Source organism: Clupea harengus, chromosome 18, assembly GCF_900700415.2.
Source record: "Clupea harengus chromosome 18, Ch_v2.0.2, whole genome shotgun sequence".
NCBI classification, from domain to species: Eukaryota; Metazoa; Chordata; class Actinopteri; order Clupeiformes; family Clupeidae; genus Clupea; species Clupea harengus.
The window spans coordinates 630,435-653,934 of record NC_045169.1 but is presented as its reverse complement, the minus strand read 5'-3'; the positions used below and the strand labels follow the sequence as shown (position 1 = coordinate 653,934).

Sequence of the window (23,500 nt, the reverse complement as noted above, 5' to 3'; positions counted from 1 at the left end):
ATGTTTGAACATGACTGCTGCACTTTTATTCCCAACGATACCTGTCCAGATGGATCGTTGACTCGAGCTATGAACAGATCTGGGGAAGAAGTAAAGACGAATGGTGGACAGGATCAGATAATCAGAAGATAGCTAGAAAAGGCAATGGGACAGTGGGGGGCCTATTTGGTTAAGGTGCTGGAATAGCGTATGTCTTGGTCCAAGCCTAATTCTGTTTTATTTACACAACCCAGGTTGTGCACGAACACCAGATTTCTTTTGTGCACACACACTCAATATATACAGCTAGAGGAACACGAGAAGAATTTTGCTGAATTCAACAAAAAGTGTAATAGTTTCTAAAGAAGGACTGAAACTTTAAGCACCTTCTTACCACTTTTATTTGATGAATTTCAAGCTCTGTCAGGCCTACTTTTCAATGGATCTGGTCAGGTCGAGCTGATAAAATGAGCTTGGTTTAGTTTTTATTTAACACTGGCTCCCTCCAGCTGCTATAGAATACCATTTAAATGGCTTTTTCTCGCTTACAGGACGACAACCTACTGTATCCTTCTGTGTGACTGATGCACTGAAGTGGACGATATGTATCCATGCATGGCACATTTGGACATTGGCACTCTGAGATTCTTTTGAATGAAGAGTGCATTACAAATAAAATAAATTATTATTATTATTATTATTTGCTGGAGCATTCATTGAAAGAACATGCAGCACACTATGTTGAAACTTGGACATAACTTGGACATTAGCTTAGGCTAAAAACTAGGCCCAGCTGATACATTATGTTTCGATTTTATTATCAGAAATACAATATATTTGATTGATGAAAATAAAGCTGACTGAAAGTCGTGACTGAAGTACTTGACACACCCCATCTACTGGTGTAATATATATAGCCTATTGTAGCATACACGTGCTTCCATATGCTGCCATGGGAACAGAGGGGGAGTGTTCTAATCATTTAAAATGATGTTAACAAGGTTAATCAGCGTTTGGACTCATTCCAGTTGAGGTTTTGTTAACAAGCATGATGATCCTAGCCTATAGGAACAATGTTACCAAGACGATAATTGAATAACAATTGCGTATTTCCTCCCATGGTTTACTGGTGATATTTAGCTTCCCAACATAACGCTATTTAGCCTAAATAACAGGGACATTTTTAAACATATTGGGACACAAGCGTTTCAGATCTATCTTATACAAACAGGAAATGTCACTGAACTGAACCTGGGGAACGAATCGTAATGAATATTTGATGAACTGTGTCCCAAAAAAGAACCCTTTGACCCATGTCTAAGGGGCGACAGTGGTACAGGAGGTAGAGAAGTCGGTTAGTAATCAGAAGGTTGCTAGTTCGATTCCCTGTCGAAGTGTCCCTGAGCAAGACACTGAACCCACTGTGCAGGGTGCCATCAGTGTAAATGTAAAAAAAAATGTGTATACATTATAAGTCGCACATATGAAAGTCGCTTTGGATAAAAGCGTCTGCTAAATGTAATGTCTTTCAAGAAAACCTAGGAGTGATTTTTTCAGTCAAATTTGACATTTGAACAACACTTAAAGAAACAAAACTGCTTTTACCATCTTAGGAAGATCTCTAAGATAAAAACAATATTAACCTTTAATGACACTGACAGGATTATTGACGCTTTCATTTCATTGCTCAGCTGCAGATGGTGCAGAACTCAACAGCCAGGCTATTAGCCAAAACTCAGAGACTGGAGCGTGATACCCCTATTTTAGCAACACTCCACTGGCACTAGATGATAGATTGATAGATGGATACTTTATTAATCCCGAGGGAAATTTAGGTCATCCAGTAGCTTATACACTTAACTTAACTCACAAACATACATACTTATGTAGCTTATACACTTAACTTATACACTTAACTTAACTCACAAACATACATACTTACGGTATGTAGCTTATACACTTAACTTATACACTTAACTTAACTCACAAACATACATACATAAATCACATACACACAGGCAGAACATGTTCACAGGGAGTGGGGTGTTTATAGATACAGGATAGATCTGCCCTATAGTACAGTGTGCATTGATTTGTGACAGTGTTGATGTCGACGAGGAAAGTAGTGCAAAGAGTGCAGAGAGATAGTGTTCATGTGCTTGTATGGATAGTGTAAAGATAGAGTACTTGTGCTTGTGTGTGTAAGGATAGTGCAAAGTGATTAATAGTAAAGTCTGTGCAAGGGGCTAGTATAGCCAGTAAAAGGATGGGAGTGGGATGGAATATACTGAGATGAGAAGAGGAGGGCAGACTGAGGTAGACTCATGGAGATCTATGTCATAGCATCAACTTTAAGATTCTGCTGATTACTTCTAAAACACTGCATGGCCTGACAATAATATATTTCAGAGCTTCTCTACCCTTATATTACCTTTAGACTTCTCCGACCTCTCAGAACAGTCTTCCCCTCAATATCTGATGTGCATCCTCTCTGGGTTCTTTCAAAAAAACACATTTTTATAAACTGGCCTTTCCTTTGTTAATTAATTAACCCTCGTCTGTAGCCTATTTAGTTAATTTTACTTCATATGTCCTTTTGTTCCAACATAGTGTTTTATATCATACTGTATTCATTGTAGTTATATAGTATATTCAGTATTCTGTAATTTTATTTGATTTCATCATTATTTTTACCCCTTTCTGACTTGTTGTGTATTCTCTATGCATTCTGAAAAACACTTTTGCCACCTGCCAGAGGGGTGCTATAGAAAAACAAAAGTATTATTAATTTGTACTTGAAGTATAGTAAATAAATTAAGTCATTATTATTGTTATTGTCACCTCCATCTCCTCCGAATGTAGAATACATGTTAGTGAGACTAGCAAGCATACGTCACGTGTCGTAACCCTTAGCAACGCTGACATGTGTACATCTGATAGTTTCGGTCAGTGCAAGAAAAGTAAGGGTCTTTGGGTTACCCTTAAATTGCTATAGATTACTACTATGGCCCCAAACAAGAAGAACGGCAAGAAGAGCGGAGATAAACCAACTAAGAACGAAGCCATGGTATTTTTGGACAAGTCTAACTTGGACGAAACTTCAACGGAAGGCAAAGAGTTCTATCGCGCTCAAATAAGAGACTTAGAGGAACGACTTGAGAAGTAAGTTTTTTTTTACCAACAGATAATTACAACTACGCTAGCTAGTTAATGTTAACTACCATACAACAACACAGGGGTTCACCGGTCCGTATTATTGTGAAAACGGCATAACGTTCCCATGGGAAAATTGATATGTTTTAGTTTTTCAAAATGCACCATGATCGTACATCCGCTGTGGCGCTTCGAACTCAACGTGGATTGAAATGATCTAGCCTAACTTTATAGTCTATCTTTGGACAGAACGTCAGAAAGAGTAATTAGAGAACGGAACAGAAACTCATGATAACGATAAAAAATGATCATATTTATGATATGATCAAATTATGATAATGAAAAATCAACAAGCTTACAGGATTTTGCATATTTAAATTTGTAGAGGATGAAATAGGTATGTTCTTTGTGTTGACAATTTTATGGAAGGTTCTATGGATGTTATCCCTTGACCTTCTGTTTCACTCATCACAGACATTACGTTACATTCTTGTTCTTTTGAAGTATGTATCATCAAGCATTCCTAGGCTATCTTTTGTATCTTTTGTCACTGTTACTACTGTCTCTTTCATTTTTTGTCTCTCTTTCTTGCTCTCTTACACTCGCTCACTCTCTCTCTTCCAATCAGCCATAGCCTATTTGGCACATTATGGCACATCTCTTTCACTCACTCACTCACTCACTCTCTCTCTTCCAATCAGCCATAGCCTATTTGGCACATTATAGTGTTGCTTAGGCTGAATCTCCGGTCTCTAGAGATGGTCTCTACAGACCTGAATTAAACATTGTAAATTATTGTAATACAAGAGCAAATTTGATATAAAACATACTGTAGGGTGATAGTGTCAAAGTAATAGTGATAGAGTGATAGTGAGAAAGTGATAATGATAGTGATTGAAAGAGAGAGAGTGAAGTTAGATATTAAAGAGAAAAATCCTGTCCTTGAAATGGAACAGTTATTAAGCTATCTTATGTTTATCAGCGCCAACTGTGCTGTATTTGGTCATCACAGGCCAATTCTGTTGGCTGTTGGTAAGACTCTACAATGCCTTTTTAACGGACACACAGTCACACACACACACACAAAAAAAATCCAGTGTAAGTTAAAGGCGTAGTTCTTAATTCTAACCCAATACACCCTTTGGCAAGTTCAGTGAATTGCTCCTTACAGTCCTCTAGCCATACATTCTGTTTGTGCGCAAGTGTGTCAAGTGACGCAGACCAAACCATACACTATTCCAGCCAATGAGCATGTTGTTTCCAGAGCCTGGATGGTAGGGGTGTCATTTGATTGACTGTTGAGCCTAAATATCAACAACCTTTCACCAGAAGCGCGGACTGGACCTTTAAACCATTAGTAAAATAATAACACTGCATGTTACTGGTAGGCAGTATTCTAAATATGCAGCTGATTTAATATTACAGCAAGCCCAGCTGATTTAATGATAACAAACCCATCATTGTGTCTCTTTCCATAGGTACCAGCATAAATGTGATGAGTTGGAGGTTCGAGAGAAAGATTTCTCCTCCAAATTTAGTCACGCAGAGAAAGAAAAGAGAGACATTGTCCATTACTTGAAACGAGCTGTTGCCCAGAAAGAGGATGAACTGTCAGAGCTCTCGGAACGAATGATTGGCCTCAACCAAGCCAAAGAAGCAGAGAAGGAGACCTTTGAGCTGCAATTAAGTCAACTCCGTCAAGACTTCCAGGAGGTCAAAGATAAACTTACTTCAGAGAATATGGCCCTTGGTAAAAACTATTTATGTGTTTATCAGATACATCCAAAGCAATGTGTTATATATACATATATTATATAACATATTTTAAATACAGAATCTTAACAATTACACAAATGAATATATAATAAATACCTATACCAATGATAGCAACAATATCAATAATAATAATGTAATTTGTGAAAATTAAAAAATGTTCTAGTTAGAAAAGGACCAAGGGTCCAGTATTGTGAGCTCAGGGCCACAGTCACTTCAGTACCACTGTTGAAAAATAATATTTATTTAAAAGGTCTTGTTTAGTGAATAGAAATAGTGAATAGGCTAATACATACATTATGTGATATTTAAAATCATCCTTATTTCATTTGTGTACACTAATGAATGGTGTATTGTCACTCTTAGCGGGTTTCTGTTGTGTTTGTGGGGGAATATAGGTGAAGTGAGCATGATTGGCTTACTGGAAAGTTGATTAAATGTTGCTGATGTTGTGTTGATGTTGCTGCTGAAATGTTGCATTAAGGACTGCAACATATGGCAAATACACTAGGCCAGTGGTTCTCAAACTTTTTGTCCGGGGACCCCATACAATCCATTTGCAGAGTCTCGCGACCCCCCACACATTTTGACAGGATATTATAGGTCTAAAACAGTTTCATCTTGAATGATGAGACTGCTTGCTGAGACAATATTAGTTTTCATTATCCACCCTGATGTAGAAAACACCATTTCTGATAGACTATACAGCATGTCAAAGCCTAATATGTTGATGCACAGGGCAGCAAGATCATTTCGCGACCCCCACAAGACTTTTGCCGACCCCACTTGGGGTCCCGACCCCTAGTTTGAGAACCACTGCACTAGGCCACAGTAGGCCTGAAGCAGGAGTGATTGCCTTTAGGCTGCATGAGCATTGGATAGATACCTACCCCCACAGCTGGTCGCTAGTGTTCTAAGTGTAAATGTTCCTACTGTGGACCGTTCACATAGGGGGCACATTCACAGAGTGTGCATTCACCCATGTTTCCATGTATGTTATATGTTTCTATCTCAGCTGGAAAGCTGGCCGCATTGGAGGAGTTTCGGGTTCAAAAAGAGAAGCTGATGGCACATGTCGGCTCCCTTGAGGAGCAGCTAGAAAGACAAAAACAGGAGCACCTGACAATCATCTACAATTTGGAAAGAAAGGCTGTGCTGGACAATGACAGGTAGAGGCTGCAGCCCAAGCTATTTTCATCTGAAGTGACATTTATAAAATGTGCTTTCATGAGCAATATATCATGTTTTGAATGTTTATTTTGAATGTCTACTGCTCATTGATACCAACGGATGTTCTTGTCATGTGCATAAATAAAGGAACACCCCTGAGCAGTTGAATGCAGAAACAATGATGAGTGTGGATGTGGTCTCAGGCCTGAGCAGTTGAATGCAGAAACAATGATGACAATGATGGATGTGGTTTCAGGCTCAAGAAGGAGATGCAGAAGCACGTGGCGGCGGTGGCGGCGGAGTTCAGACGCGTCTCGGACAGGAAGATGCCAGAGACGACGATGAGGGCCATCCATGAGAATGTGTCCGTGACGGCCCAGCTCAAGCAGCTCTCAGACAAGAGTAAGGAGCTGCTGGCCGAGAACGAGGCGTTGAGGCAAACCGAGAAGGCACTCAAACAGGAGGTGAAGGTGCTGGAGCCACTTCTTGAGGAGATGACGAGAAAGAGCCTGGCCAATGAAAAGGTAGAATGCCCCTTGCTTCAGAGCTTCACAAAAATGTGACACTCAATTCACAAATAAATATCATGCGATTCACAAAAGTATTTCCTGATTCACATACGTACATATGTCACGCATTTCACAATGTATACGCTGTTACATTTATTCACAGACTAACGAACTTGCATTTACAAACCGTTTTTGCCATTTGTGAAGATCCCTGCATTTATTTGTGGATTTTAAACACTATGCTGACGTGGCTTGATTCACAAATGCATTCTCTGCAGCCTGTCCGATATCTCTTACAATTTCAGCCAATCACATGAACACATCAGGATATGACTGAATGTGACCACACATAAATAATAATTAAAAAAATACTTTTTGTCACATTTGCTAAAACTTTCACCGTCCTGACAGTAGTACATGAGACAGACAATCAGTGAAAAAATCAGGTTACAGTAACACGTTTGAACATTTGAATGAGTACCACGTCCAGGTCCATTGTGGCCTTAGAATAACAACAAATGATTAGGTCACAATATAAAGGACCCTACATGCTTCTACGTATACATTGACTGTAGTAATATAAAGGACCCTACATGCTTCTACGTTTACATTGACTAGTAATATAAAGGACCCTACATGCTTCTACGTTTACATTGACTAGTAATATAAAGGACCCTACATGCTTCTACGTTTACATTGACTAGTAATATAAAGGACCCTACATGCTTCTACGTTTACATTGACTAGTAATATAAAGGACCCTACATGCTTCTACGTTTACATTGACTAGTAATATAAAGGACCCTACATGCTTCTACGTTTACATTGACTAGTAATATAAAGGACCCTACATGCTTCTACGTTTACATTGACTAGTAATATAAAGGACCCTACATGCTTCTACGTTTACATTGACTAGTAATATAAAGGACCCTACATGCTTCTACGTTTACATTGACTAGTAATATAAAGGACCCTACATGCTTCTACGTTTACATTGACTAGTAATATAAAGGACCCTACATGCTTCTACGTTTACATTGACTAGTAATATAAAGGACCCTACATGCTTCTACGTTTACTTTGACTGTAGTCATTTTTGTTTCTGTTTACTTTGTTTCTAATGCAGTTTTGTCTGGTGGTTTAGGCTCAAACAGATGGATGATAATGCAGTTTTGTCTGGTGGTTTAGGCTCAAACAGATGGATGATAATGCAGTTTTGTCTGGTGGTTTAGGCTCAAACAGATGGATGATAATGCAGTTTTGTCTGGTGGTTTAGGCTCAAACAGATGGATGATAATGCAGTTTTGTCTGGTGGTTTAGGCTCAAACAGATGGATGATAATGCAGTTTTGTCTGGTGGTTTAGGCTCAAACAGATGCTTGATAATGCAGTTTTGTCTGGTGGTTTAGGCTCAAACAGATGGATGATAATGCAGTTTTGTCTGGTGGTTTAGGCTCAAACAGATGGATGATAATGCAGTTTTGTCTGGTGGTTTAGGCTCAAACAGATGGATGATAATGCAGTTTTGTCTGGTGGTTTAGGCTCAAACAGATGGATGATAATGCAGTTTTGTCTGGTGGTTTAGGCTCAAACAGATGGATGATAATGCAGTTTTGTCTGGTGGTTTAGGCTCAAACAGATGGATGATAATGCAGTTTTGTCTGGTGGTTTAGGCTCAAACAGATGGATGATAATGCAGTTTTGTCTGGTGGTTTAGGCTCAAACAGATGAATGATAATGCAGTTTTGTCTGGTGGTTTAGGCTCAAACAGATGGATGATAATGCAGTTTTGTCTGGTGGTTTAGGCTCAAACAGATGGATGATAATGCAGTTTTGTCTGGTGGTTTAGGCTCAAACAGATGGATGATAATGCAGTTTTGTCTGGTGGTTTAGGTGGTGCATCAGCTCACAGAGAAGTGCAAACAGATGAATGCTGAAGTGATGGCAGCTGACCGACACTGTCAGGAGTATCGGCAACTGGAGATGGATCATTCTGTCTTACAAACAGAGACGGAGGTCTTAAGGTAGGGAGGGACGTCTGTTAAATGTCTGGATGGAACATACAGTAGGGTCCTATTTTCATTGGTGTTCCATAAAGGGGTGAATCCTCACTGGCCTCCTGATTCGGCGTCTCCTTTTTGTAAATAAGATTACACACGCACGCACGCACACGCGCACGCGCACGCGCACGCACACGCACGCACACACACACACACACATTACTCAGCAATAGGCTTATGGATAAAAAACTCAATATTTTGTAATGCATTAACTATTCTATAGATAAGATTCAATTGAAAAATAAATTCTCATCTAGTATTAGTGCCTACAGGATCGTTTTCCTTTCGCACCTAGGAGCAGTTCCCACCACATAGACCTCCTCTTTTGTGTCACACCAATGAATTAAGCACCAGCAAAGGAATTAAATACTCACTCCATGAGTGGTAAACCTAGGATACATACAGAATCGGTATTTCTTTGGGTTTGAGTAATCCCTATATAATACCACAGCTACAGTCGTAAAGCAGATTGCTTTGCATCATGTCAACAATGAACATAGCAATGGCATATTTTTGATAAACCGATGCTTCTTGTATACCATTGCCTAATTGGAGCCTAGTTATTTCTGATGAATTGAAGGACTGTGTACCTACCAGGGCTAACGTTATCACTCTCTCCACCCTAGTGTTATTCCTTATCATACCATTGGTATTTAATATGCCTTAACTCTGTTCTGTATTTGTGTGTGTGTGTGTGTGTGTGTGTGTGTGTGTGTGTGTATGTGCAGGCAGAGCTTCCTCACGGGTAAGCAGGAGTGTGTGAAACACCAAGCGGAGGCCGGCCGCCTGGCCGAGGAGCTGACACGGGAGATGACACTCAGGGCACACCTGGAGACTATCTTACAGGACGCTGCTACAGCTCTTAAAGACATCCTAAAGGTGTTAGCAGCCTTTTGGTTACTATCCATTTGGAAAAGGAAAGGAAAAGAAGCTGTGCTACCTTACATTAGGATCAGTATCTGCTAATGTATCTAATATCTGCAGTATCTGCTAATAGTATCAGTGGTAGTCAGAAGTTCAAAGTACTTTATTTGTCATTGTCACAAAAACAACGAGACAGTAGAGGCAGCAACAGACAGCTACAAATTTAAATTGCTGTGGACATTAACTGCCACAGCTAAATAATAATAAATAACAATCAATGAATAGATAAATAAATATCCCTGAGTAAATAAAAAAAAGAAATATATACATTGAGGTGCATCAATAGTTGTGTCAATCACACCTATTGATTGGGATAAATGACCAGAGCTGTCAAACACACAACTTCCTCTAACTACCTTTCCTCTGTCAGAAGGGTGACTAACATTAATCAACATGCTTCAGAGGACTACTGGATATGAACAGGAATGAATACTGAACTATTTGTGCTCATGTTTTATAAACTTGAACACTACAGTTGAATTTGATTTAGAAAACATGATACTTATACGGTGTATTTGATTTAGAAACATTATACTTATACGGTGTATTTGATTTAGAAAAACATTATACTTATACGGTGTATTTGATTTAAGAAACATTATACTTATACGGTCTATTTGCTTCCCATCATGTCATCAAGTCAGTTAAGAATATTTGAATGGAGACATTGCGATTGAATGAATGGCGCCCCTTCACATTGCATCGCTGTACCCTCTCCAACCTTACAGGAGGTGCCGCGCGAGCAGGACTCGGAGGTGAAGGCTCTGGCTCGCCGCGGTCAGATGCTGCAGAAACTCTTGGCTGTGCTGGACAGTGCTGCAGCGCTTGGGAAAGGCCCTGCTTTGTCAGAGTTTCTCAAAGACACAAAGGATGTCCATCAGCTTGAGCCAGGCATGGCAAGGTACAGTCTCTCTCCATCCATTAGCACTAATATTAAAGATTGACGACACAGATCAAACACATCGAGGTCATTGCTAGGTTCAGTCTCCAGCCATTAGCACCAGTACTAAAGACTGATTAAAACACACGCAGGTTTACCCTTGGGAGGGGGAAAGGTGGGACATTTTTGGGCCAGTCCTGAATTGCTGCTCTCTGTACAGATGATTTTAGTCATTCTGTGCATGTATAAAGAACCCGTGGTATTTGGCTTTTAAATGCATACAGGTCCAGAGAATGCATCTGTGCTGGGAATCTCTAGTAGTAGTTTGACTTGTTTGATTACAAAAATCTAAAGTTTAAAGTCTCACTTTTCTCTGCATCAGCAGCGATACAGTTGACTTCAGCAGGATCCCAAAGAAAACCAAATCTATATTCAATGGCAGCTTGGTGCTCATGGGTTACACTGAGCTCTGGGTCACTGTATGTCATTCATCATAAAAACCTTCAAATCCTTTCACACACAGCCACAGTTAGTGTTTATGTCTATGTGCCCCCCTCAAAGTGAAATCTTAACATTTGATCCAAGTTGAGATTGCATGATGATGATGACACACACATTTGATGATGATGATGATGATGATGATGATGACACACACATTTCCACTGTACTATATGTCTGCAGGCTGGCCTTACTCTCTACTCAGTTCAAGGCTGCTCCTCAATTCTCTCACTTCAAGACTGGTGACCTTGGTATTGTCCCAGCACCCAAATGCTTCTCCAAGATGGATTCTGTCTCCAAGACCATGCCCTTAAATCTACCCAAGTGAGTTCTGTGTGAATAAAGGAAGCATATGCTGTATGTATCCTGTATGTATATCCTGTATCTGTCTTGGTGTCATCTCTCTTATCTGTTATGGAATGACTAGGACTTTTTTTTTTAAAAGATTTATTTTATTTTTATTTATTTTTTGTTGCCTTTAATCGATAGTGCAGTGAAGAGTGGGACAGGAAATGAGAGGGAGAAGAGCTGGGGAGTGGACAGGAGAAATGACATCGGGCCGGATTCGAACCCATGTCCTCCATGGGCGTCAAGCCCGAATGTGGTCGGGGCTACTGCTTGCGCCACAGTGCCTCCCGACTAGGACTTTTTAGCTGGTCAACACTGCTAACTTTAGTAAATATAGATATCTGAATCAGCGCGTTTTTGACATAACATCAAGACGGTTATTTCTTCACATTCTGTTGCTATTTTTAGTTCATTTTGGAATGTTTTAAATTTAAATTTAAAACTTACATGTAGCATCTTTCAAAACATTAAACCTTCAAAAAACTATTTGTTAGCGGACGGATGTATTTTTCGTTGTACAGATAGAGCTATTCTATCTGCATCTCCGCTCTTAAAGAAAGCGCACAGCAACCAGGCAGCAGATTTCAGACAGCTAGGTGCATCCTGACACAGGAAACCTGTTGTTCTTCATAGACGCTTAGACGAGCCTATATTAGTTGATTCTAGTCATTCTAGTTAGTATATAGACAAGCCTATATTAGTTGATTCTAGTCATTCTAGTTAGTATATAGACGAGCCTATATTAGTTGATTCTAGTCATTCTAGTTAGTATATAGACGAGCCTATATTAGTTGATTCTAGTCATTCTAGTTAGTATATAGACGAGCCTATATTAGTTGATTCTAGTCATTCTAGTTAGTATATAGACGAGCCTATATTAGTTGATTCTAGTCATTCTAGTTAGTATATAGACGAGCCTATATTAGTTGATTCTAGTCAAAAACAGTCATGTGCAGATACTTCAGACTGTAATGAAGCCGTGATCAGGCTGCTGCCCCTTGTTGTAAGGATCAATGAAGACCAAACAGGAATATGTTCCATGTTTATACATTTACAGAAAAGTTTTAGTTGTAAGTCATCCTAAGTCAACTTGTGCCTAGGTGGTGGGGGTGTGACCTCACCGGTAGGAAGTTGACTCCCTCTCAGTAAGTGATGAAGCCAACTCATAGGGATTGTGGGGTCTAACTGTGAGATTAGAGGAAAGTCCTCTGTTAAACCACCATCTGGCCGTCTGGGAATGACCTTGGAGATCTGGGTGTCCATAGCGCCGTAGACTGTATCATTTTCAGAGTGCATTCTGCCTGACAGTGTTAACACGCAACGCTCGTCTAAGACCCTGCCAGAGGATCTGAATGAAGCTGTTTGACAGCCATAAAGCAGCAGAAGGCTTGATATAGAAATCAAAGCATTTCCAACCTGCAATTTACAATGACCAAAATGTTATTAAGGAATGGCAATTAGGTGTAACTGTTGTAAGGCAGAAAACACTCTGAAGTTGGACAACGGACCCTCAAGAGTTCCAAACTCTGTCCAGAGGGCCAAAGGCATCTTATCAGAGGACCTCTCTCTATGGCTGTGACAATAACTATATTAGCACAATACTGCGGCCATATGATACCTCCCTTAGGGTTGAGCTCAACACCGTCATCACTGCACCCTTTTGTTTTTTTTTGCTGGTGAAAGTTATAGGAGTGCATATGATGTGTGATGAAATATAAACACAATAATCCTTGTTTAGTTATCATCATTGACTGTCTTCCATCCTATGTTCAAGGGTCTAACTGTTCAGAGTATTGTGTTCCCTCCTGCCACCTGGAGTTGAATACTGCACAGCATTGGGGAAGCTGTATGCACAGTGTTGCATGCCAGACAAGGGTTCAAGTAAAGACACAATAGATTTGAACTCCGACTCGGACAAATGGCCATTTGCCTGCTGTAAATTGATATAACTACACAGTAGAACATAACGTCTCATAAATGTACTTCTTCAAAACAGACAGCAAACTGTTTATAGATGGTGATCAGATTCGTATCCCCCAAAATTCCAGTGATGCAAAAGTGGCCTTGTTAGTTGCAAAGTTGCAAAAGTTTGTCTGACTTAATGTAATGTCACTTTGACTTAATGTGATGTCACTTTGACTTAATGTGATGTCACTCTGACTTAATGTGATGTCACTCTGACTTAATGTGATGTCACTTTGTATCTCAGGAAAGACCAGGCGTGTGATAACACAGACAGGAACAGCGGTGCAAAGGCCTCTCCCAAGCCCAACTCCAGCAGAGGCCTTCCCAGGCACCACAAAGCACTCCTGGAAACAAGATCTTCATCAGGACCAGCGAAATGATGCCTTTCAACAGAGGACCTCCAGCTTTCTCTCTTCTGCATGGATCCATACAGTATCTACAGACACATGAAATCAAGAGACTGAAATACAATATTTTAACAGTACTTTCATTTGTTTATTGTCTTGCTTAGCACTTACCAGGAACACTTACTTGTGAACAGTCTATATTTGCTGGACGTTTATGACTTAATTATACTTACCTTGACTACAAAAAGGGTTCATATAGATTGTCTTTTCTCAAACAATTAGTATGTTGACAAAGGAAAATAAACAAATATATATATAAACAAATATCTAAAGGAAACACTACACTGTTGAACTGAAACAGGGTCCCACACGGGTCTATTCAGAAAATAACTGGAGCAAGCACAATGACGAAAGGGGCAACGAGAAACCTTGAGAGGAACCTCGGCTCATAAGGGGGTCCTTGAGAGGAACCTCGGCTCATAAACCTTGAGAGGAACCTCGGCTCATAAGGCGAGAAACCTTGAGAAGAACCTCGGCTCATAAGGGGGGACCTTGAGGAGAGGAACCTCATAAGGGGGGACCTTGAGAAGAACCTCGGCTCATAAGGGGAGACCTTGAGAAGAACCTCGGCTCATAAGGGGAGACCTTGAGGAGAGGAACCTCGGCTCATAAGGGGAGACCTTGAGGAGAGGAACCTCGGCTCATAAGGGGAGAAACCTTGAGAAGAACCTCGGCTCATAAGGGGGGACCTTGAGAAGAACCTCGGCTCATAAACCTTGAGGAGAGGAACCTCGGCTCATAAGGGCTCATAAGGGGGGACCTTGAGGAGAGGAACCTCGGCTCATAAGGGGGTCCTTGAGAAGAACCTCGGCTCATAAGGGGAGACCTTGAGAAGAACCTCGGCTCATAAGGGAGGACCTTGAGGAGAGGAACCTCGGCTCATAAGGGGGGACCTTGAGAAGAACCTCGGCTCATAAGGGGAGACCTTGAGAAGAACCTCGGCTCATAAGGGAGGACCCATTTGCTTGGCGCCGGACAGGTAGAGGTAGAACTTGGGCTTGTGGCAGAAGGGGAAGAAGGAGATGTTATCACGTGTCATCACTCTGTAAACGTTTCTTTTTATTTACTAATGCCAAATTAAATTTGACAAACAACTATATTACTCATGAAATATTTATTTACTAATGCCAAATTAAATTTGACAAACAACTATATTACTCATGAAATATTTATTTACTAATGCCAAATTAAATTTGACAAACATCTATATTACTCACAAAATTATTCAAGAAAGTTTGTAAAATGACATCAAAGCAGCACCACACACATTTAAACCAGTCAGGCCACAAAATGAAAAATGAGGCAATGGAACTGAAAAGAGGGAGAGACAGAAAAGTGTGTGTGTGTGTGTACAGTGTGTGTGTACAGTGTGCTCATAAGGTTACTATTACAAGGGCAAATAAAGCAATGAAACAGAAAACTGTTGATGGTGGCAATTATTTACATTGCAGGTGCATTGCTATCAGAGTATGGGGTAAAATAAGTGCATGACAGTATGGTGGGGGGGGGGTGGGTGGGTGGGTGTAGGCCGAGGGTTTCTGCATGTAGAACAGGGGGAGAGACTACAGCGGCAGCCCACACCGGAGATAGACAGCTGATTGATGGATTCTTAAAAAGGCTGGTAGCTAGTAAGTCGCCTGATAAAGTGAGCTAGTAAGTTCCCTAATAAACAGAAACTTACTTTCAAACCTGTGCAGATGCTTTCAAAGGTAGTGTGTAGTTTTTTAGTGTGTAGCGTCTATATGTAGAAATGTTTTCAATCGTGTATAATGAATTACCTGTAAATATGAATTGTAGTGTTTTTGCTAGCTTTGAATGATCCCCTCGTATCTACGTAGGGAGCGGGTCTTCTTCCACAGTTCCATGATGCACCGCCATGTTTCTGAAGTTAATTAAGAGGAGGAGGTCCTCTCATTTCAATGACTTTCTTGCCAAAAGTTACTTTTGGGCAGGTAGCTGAATCTGTAAATTGTATAGTTTGCTCTAAAAATGGCACTTTAGTTTTCCTTGAAGCAAATTATTACTATATGTATGCTTTCATTTAGTGAAGAGGACACAACGCTGTGGCAAATTCTTTTATGACTCCTAGTTTAGTCTTAAAAGTTAGCTGCTGTTGCAGGAGTGAGCAAAGACTTAGTTTGAAGGATTTTATTTATTCCGATGTTTTCCATGCAGCAGATCTCAACACACATGCAATGGCGGAGAGGTAGGAGTGGAGGTTTACTGAAGGATATGGTTCCAGTGCGCTTGCTTTCATTTCTCTCCCATTCTGTTGTTCTTCACAGGCACCAGTGTTTTTTAAACCTCCAGTATTCCACTTTACTCCAGTAAAGGTACTCCAGAGGGTCATTAACACAGCGCAAAAAGTAATTGGCTGCTCTCTTCCACCTCTTGAGGACATCTATAAATCACGCTGCCTCAGGAAAGCCCACAGTATCCTCAGAGACTCAACACACCCTGGTCACCACTTATTTGAACTGTTGCCCTCAGGGAGACGCTTTAGGACCATCATAGCAAAAACAGACAGGCTGAGAAACAGCTTCTATCCCAGAGCCATCATAGCGCTTAACAATGCACAAAACTGACCTGTATTTGTCTCTCTGTTGTGTTATATGTCTTGTGTTTTTATAGTGTAAATATGTATATATATATATATATATGTTCAATCTATATTTTTATTGTTTTTGTGTCTGAGAGCTGCTACCTCAATTTCGTTGTACTTGTGCAATGACAAATAAATATATTCTATTCTATTCTCACTAGCTCCAGGGGTCTGAACTCATCCTCTCACAGTTCAGCTTAATGGAAACACAGGGAACTTTGTGGTTTGTCTGGGTGGCTGGTTAGAGTGAACGTGGTTGTCATGTTTTCCATTAAATGTTTTCATTTTCTCTCGTTATCCTGTTAAGGTGTTATTTAATGACATTGCTACAATTGTGGAGAGTCCAGTCAACTCCACTTTAATCCAAATCAGAGTGGCTATGGAATTAGGTATCCCAAACGCAGGGCTAACAGACACAACAGCTGGGTTCGCATAGTGAAGATTGAGGACGTAGGACCAGTCGACTGAATGAGGACTTCAAGAGAAACGACATTAGGGTAGAACGGTGTGATCCTTTATTATACGTGAAGAGACTCCACAATGAAACAAATCATTTACTCAGAATATACATTAAATTATAGAGATTGAAGTGGATTATCTCGGTGAACACAAGAGGACTGAAAGCTCTTATCTTAACAGGATGGACCAAAAAAAAAAAAAAAAAAAAATGAACTCTGTTGTTTCTGAGGCATGTTTATTTACCCTAATATATATTCTTTAATATAATATTTTTTTTTCTCTTGTGCCAGGGCTTTCTTGAACACTCCTCACACATAAATACACACACACACACACACACACACCACAATAAATAAATATGAAAGGTTACTTTGCACTCCAGCTTTTGAAATTTTAATGAGATCTACATATGAATGTCATTTTATCCTGTCTCAGAATAGAGCTTGTTCCTAAAACTATTATACTGTCTGCAAGACAAAATAAAAAGTTTAAATGGGACTTGTTGATCTAGATTTTTTCTTGAAATTCGAACATGATGAAACCCTTAAACTCGATCATATTCTGTAAGACTACTGTATGGAGATAACCATTTTCATTCAACAACTGAAACTGGATTCTTTTTTTTTTTTTTTTTTTTACTTGTGGACATGCGGCAATCAGAGTCTTTTCCTGAGTGTGTGTACATAGAATGGAACTGATTAACTACATATTTATGTTTGTTAGTCTATTTTCCACTGTAGGGAATATTTCATCTGCTGTGCAAGCAAAGCACTTCTTAGGCCACAATGTTCTTCCGAGTTATTTGAACATCACTGTTTTTGTGAGAAAAAAAAAGAAGAGGAAAACTCCTAATATAGACATACATAAATAAGGGGAAATGAACTTGCATGTTTCATGTTATTTCACATTACAGCAAGATCGGCATACAATTGTAAGAAAGGGCTTCAGAAGCAGTGCACAAGCCAAATGATGCTGTATACGGTTTTTGGCAGATGCAATGTTCTACAGGAATACAAAGGCAGAGAATAAAAGTGTAAAGCATTGAGCGACATGCAACTGTTTCTGACAATGCAATCCAACCGAACGTGGCCTCCGAAGCCTTTTGCTTGCACAGCTGATGAAGGCCTTCTGTATAAAATAGCCTGTTTCTCAGGAAACTGCACTACACTGGAACTTTAGCTACTTCTTTGTATAGACACACACACACACACACACGCACCCACACACAAAAGGTAACTGTTGCATGTTTCATGGTATCAGATAGAATCATGACATGCTCCGCACAGCAATCTACTCAAAGCAAGTCTCTGCAGCAGTGCCCAAGTCAAATGATGTAGTATTTGTGAAGCAGACATGTTTGGGGGGACACAGGGGCAGGGAAGAAAAGTCTCCAGCTTAAGCTCCATGCAGTAACATAACTAAAACCCCACACATGGAACCATTTTAAAAGGCCCAAGTTTATCACAACTTTTGATGTTTTGTATATGTCAACAACTCGCTTCAGACTGCACGCAACCTAGACTATTCAGCATGTGTGTATACTCAGTTGGAATCAGACTCTGAACATAAACAATGTGACCATTGAGGTTACACAAAAAAAAGAGCAAATATGTGAATTCCATTTCTCTACTTTATTATTTATTTTTCCAGTTGTATCAACCCTGTCATGTGTGTATATTCATGCATTTGAATGTGTTTGCAGGGGGGGGGGCTTTAAAAAAAAAAAAAATGTCTTGGAATTATCCCTCAAAATCAGGAATCAAGCTACAAATGAGCTTTGTGCCCCCAAATCTATTTAGTATATGATCTTCATAATCATGTATACCACAAGTGCCCACTTCAAAAGGGAAATACTTCTTTTGCATCACACTTTTTTCTGTCATTTATTGTTAGTAATTTTTGATTCCCATAAACTTTTAGACCTATTTTTGAATTTAAGAGAAAAAAAAACAAACCACAAAAACAATATTTTACACGTTTGTTAAAAACAAAAACCTTGTACATGTAGGGGAAGTTGCACACACACACACATATGATGCCCCCGGAGGAGCAGCGGGGGGCATCGCTTAGAATCAACAGCAAGTCTCCAGTCGCCGCGTGAAACTCCCCTCAAATCTACAATAGAGCAAAATAGGTTCTGAACTGTAGTGGCAGAATGAAGGTTTTTGGAGGGGAGGGGAGGGAAAGTGTGACAGGAACATGCACAAAACCTCAGATGATTAACAGCTCGCTAGTTTCAAAACCATAAGAGACTTTGGAGGGAAAAATGTATGATGTGGAAAAGTCTCATCAGTCTGCCTGAAATGCTTTGACTTTCTGGTCAAAGAGGACTAATTCAATGAAACGAACTATAAACAAACACTAAATAAATGCCCCAAATAACTCCATCAAAAGATATATATCTTACAAATTCCTTTTTCTACTAAGTTTCTTTTTTTATGTTGTCAAACACACACAAGGTCAGTGAGGTTGTGTTAACAGGGATCAAGAACAAATATGATGTGGAGAGATGAGAGGATTCAGTCTTGTCTTTACTCCAGTTCCACACTGAAGTTGGTTCGTCACATGGTGCTGCTACCTGCTTAAGACAGACACATGTACAAATACAGGTGAGCACACTTACCATGCAACACATAACACTACTGCAAGTAATACGAAACAATCAGTCAAAATATCCTTCTATGGCCGGTGGATATTAGACACAATCTCACGTCTTCCCATATTAACCCCTGAGGTCAACACAATGACAACTATTTTCTCTAAAATGGCAAATCCAATCTTCGCACCACATTATCAAACTTTAGAACTCTTTATATAACCAAGCTTTTAAAATCCAAGGACGATGAGACATAGTGTGAAGTGGAGCTACAACTTGATGAGCTACTACTATCGGAGAGGAACTGGATGAGTCATGTTTTATATTTCTAACGGTCACACTATGAGATTTGAGTGATATACAGAAAAACGTTTTTAGTGTCTGCGTTTTTAACTAAACATACATGCTAGTTGTAAGACACCACATATGCATAAACAACAAACAAACTTTGCGTTTCTTTGTAAATTGGGTACAATTACCTTCAGTAACCAAAGCAGCAAAAAAGACACTTTACCCAGTATGATTATTTCATAGGGATTTTAGAGAAAAATACGACATGCATACTACTACTAACATTATGGTACCTAAACGTGTGCAGAATTCAAACAAATAAATGTGACTTTAGAACCTATGTTTGAAGTTGCCTGAATATAGCCCCGGGATCCTGGGGGAGAAATATACACTCAGTGTGCAGCTTATTAGGAGCACTGAGCTCAATCTAATGCAGTCTAATACACCAATCCAGCAAGAAAAGGTCAAAAAGGTTATTATATTCAGTATTTGTTCAAACTAACTAAGAGAGCTGTTGATTCACATGCATGTTAATTTTGGAGGCTGCAGTTTGTGGCGCTGTTGAATTGAATCGTCCTGACACGCATTTCCATAATTTTGACCACCCCATTTCAATAAGCTAGGTCAGATAACATAAACACATTTTTATTTAATTCAATACAGTTTAACAGCATCACAAACTACCTCCTCCAATATGATCAAACAGTTGAACATTAACTTAACATTGTAACAATCATGAAGGGGGATTTATAGCAGGACTGTTGTACAGCATTCATTTTCGCTAAGTCTACCTAACAAATTGCCAACTGAGCGTATGTTCTGTGTGCTATTTGTAGAATTCTGTGAATTAATCCACCAAAAAGATATGTTTTGGTCAAATGAACACAAAGGGCTTCTTCTGTTATTTTCAAGAAAATTAGACATTGTTTTTCAGTTCATTCAGAGCTCATGCTAACTCAGTTATTCTTTGATGAATTATTTGATGCTATTTCAACTTCTCTGCCAGCTCAGCACATGGTAAAAGTGTACCTTACGTGTTACAGACATCTGTGTCAGACTTATAGATACCTGGATCATGAATTTCAGCTTGCTGCTTTTGTATTCATTTGTGTATCTGTGACCCACTATGGCAAAACCCAGCATAAAGCTCCAAAAATGAAAATTGAAATGCTGTATTTAAAAGGAACAGTCCATGATTCTAATTAAATTAAATTCTTGTCTAAAAAGATTGTCAAGGCTTCTCGCGGTGTCCATTCGGTGTTAGCGTGAAGTCAGTCCAATCTCAGTGGCCTGTTAGTAATGTCAAATCTATTTGAATTGAGTGTGACAATAGTGACACAGTGAAGTGAACCCCTCTAATCAGCTGTGACTGGACTTACCTGTGCACTGTGATCCAGAGAACACAGGGGACACGAGAGAACTCTGCCACAAGCAATCATCCTGTTGAGAGTCGTTCCTCTCATCATCCTTGTCATTCAAAATAGCTGACTGTAGAAGAGCAGACAGAGAGAGCATTTTAGTAATTTGTAAATAGTGCTTCACACATTTAGCTGGTGAAGTATGACTACATATGAATATGCAAAAAGCATAATTAGGCTCTGATGATGATGGATCAAAATGCTTAACGTAAACCAAGACGCATTGTGATCCGATCACTGAAACCACTTGCCGAGGTGGTCTGGGATGCATTTGACCACATATCTTTTGTAATAGATAGATGCTTTTGCTAATGCATCCCCAACAACGCAGTAGCGCAATGTAGGCAGTAATAAAATCTGCATACAAGTGGTCAGCTGGACGTCTTGGAGACGCATGACAGACACAGGAGTAAATGGCGATGCGTCTCGGCTGTCCCCAAGATACATTTTAAAACCAAGTGTACAGGGCCTCAGTTAACTGGAGGTAGGGCCAATGATTTTCCGCGATAACGGAAAACGTACGGAATTCGCGGAATGAACACTTTGAAACGGAATTGCACCTTTGAAACGGAAACATCATTTTGTTCATACAAATCGCCCAAATTCCCCTGTATTTTGGGCTGCAAGGCTATATTTCTTTCAAATAAACACAACAACGATTGCAACGATGAACAAACATTAATTAAAGAACAAAACCACTGAGAAAATGTCACGTCTGCGCTGAACTCTGCTCCGGCCACGCCCCCCTTTTCAACGGTTGACCCACAGATCTCCGCTTCAGTCACATATAATATTCAGTCACATTCACGCGCTCGTCTTCCCAATCGCATTTAAAACAAAAAATGTTTAGTCTTCTGTTCTGTTGATGGCTGGCAAACAACAATCTAAGAAGGGCACATATTATTCACTCATTTTAAGCCATCAATCTACCTCAGGGTGAACAAAATGAGCTGAAACGAAAAAAAAAAAAAAACGGAATTCACCAAATGTGAAACGGGAAATGCATTTTTTTTTAAACGGAAAATCATTGGCCCTATGGAGGTCAAAACCAATTTAAGTACGATTAGCTACACAATGAGCCACCACTGCTTGCATGACATTCTAATATAAAGGAATTTCCACCAAAATTAGATTCAACTTCAGTGGCCACAAGGTAACACTACAACAAGCCACAACCCATTTACCTCGGAAGCTCTGGCATGATTTGCACAATCTTCAAAATTCGTTCTGCCTTGAAGTCCTAACGTAATGCCTTATCTTTTGGTCACATACTTTTTTTTTTTTTTTTTTTTTAAAGACTTGTTTTTGGGCTTTTATGCCTTTAATTGATAGATTAGTGAAGAGTGGGACAGGAAATGAGAGGGAGAAGAGGTGGGGAGTGGACAGGGGAAATGACATCGGGCCGGATTCGAACCCGTGTCCTCCATGGGCGTCAAGCCCGAATGTGGTCGGGGCTACTGTTTGCGCCACAGTGCCCCCCGGCCACATACTTTTTAATGAGCCACTATTCAATTAACCACCATTAGGTGGCTTCTCTCATGCTTCTTGGACTCCAATGACCACCACCACGCATGGCAACTTGTATTATTAGTAGTTATTATTATTGGCCTCTTTTGTAAGCAATTTACTGTTTTATTTTGTCTTTTATCTGAATGGTTACCATGCTATACTAAGCTAGGATAATGAAATGATTAAGTTTTCCTGCTAATTTGGATGTAAAAAAAACAGAGCTTTCAAAACATTGTAAAGACTGAGTACAAAATACATTTGATCAGGTATAGACTATAAAGAGAGACTGCTGATTTCTCTTAAAAAAAATAAAAAAACAACCTCTTCCACAGCAACAACCCCTTGTTCCTTTCTTTGAAAGTGCAAAGCACATGACACACATGTAACGGCAGACCCACAGTGGCAAAGTGAGGGGTCAAGCAGAATTGTAAAATAGAAATGATTCAACATTTTGTGTTGGACTGACAACAGCTAAGCACAAACTCAAACTTCACACTACCACCGTGGTAGTGGTAGGCGTTACCATACCAACCATAGGGATACAAGCAACATTAACGAACTTGGATAGCCTTGGCCTGAATTGGGTCAACTTCACGATTTTCATGACCATAACAATCATCAAAACATTTCATGTGTATCGTAACAAGATAACGAATATTAGTCAGCACTGAAGATATTTGCAGACAGACAGCTTGCCGCTCACTGTATCTTCATTTGTATTGCCTCTTCAATAAATACAACAGTCAAATATTCTGTCAAATAAGATGTCAATTCACTACCTGCATGATCAATGTTGTGTCGTTATGATTATTCTTAACTTTACTTTTAACAAACTCACTTTGCGGACATTTGTAATTTGTATATTCATCATGTTTGAGATTTAAACTTTTGGGGATTTAGATATGGCTTCCGAGGGTTAAAATAAATGTGTAAATGGATGTAGGCTACTGCAGTGTG

At 39.6% G+C, this 23,500-nt stretch overlaps 2 protein-coding genes across 8 annotated transcripts in view; one reads left to right on the top strand and one right to left on the bottom strand.

Annotated features, from left to right (window-relative positions):
• Positions 1-2,257: 2,257 nt before the first annotated feature.
• Positions 2,258-14,145, top strand: cfap157 (cilia and flagella associated protein 157). Its single transcript, XM_012815569.3, has 9 exons — positions 2,258-3,141; positions 4,611-4,882; positions 5,921-6,074; positions 6,332-6,599; positions 8,480-8,610; positions 9,375-9,525; positions 10,299-10,471; positions 11,132-11,272; positions 13,506-14,145. The coding sequence occupies exons 1-9, from the start codon at positions 2,984-2,986 to the stop codon at positions 13,639-13,641; spliced, it is 1,584 nt and encodes a 527-aa protein (XP_012671023.2). The 5' UTR covers positions 2,258-2,983; the 3' UTR covers positions 13,642-14,145.
• Positions 14,146-16,762: 2,617 nt separating this feature from the next.
• kiaa0232 (KIAA0232 ortholog) overlaps positions 16,763-23,500 on the bottom strand; it is a 32,261-nt gene continuing 25,523 nt past the window's right edge. For 6 of the 7 annotated variants that reach the window (XM_031585408.2, XM_031585406.2, XM_012815577.3 and 3 more), the window contains exons 7-8: positions 20,996-21,104; positions 16,763-19,310 (exon numbers count right to left, since the gene is read on the bottom strand). In XM_031585408.2, coding sequence (XP_031441268.1) covers positions 19,291-19,310; positions 20,996-21,104 — 129 coding nt within the window. In that variant the 3' untranslated portion in view covers positions 16,763-19,290. The remainder of the gene's footprint in view (positions 19,311-20,995; positions 21,105-23,500) is intronic. The other variant, XM_012815578.3, reaches the window with a different exon arrangement.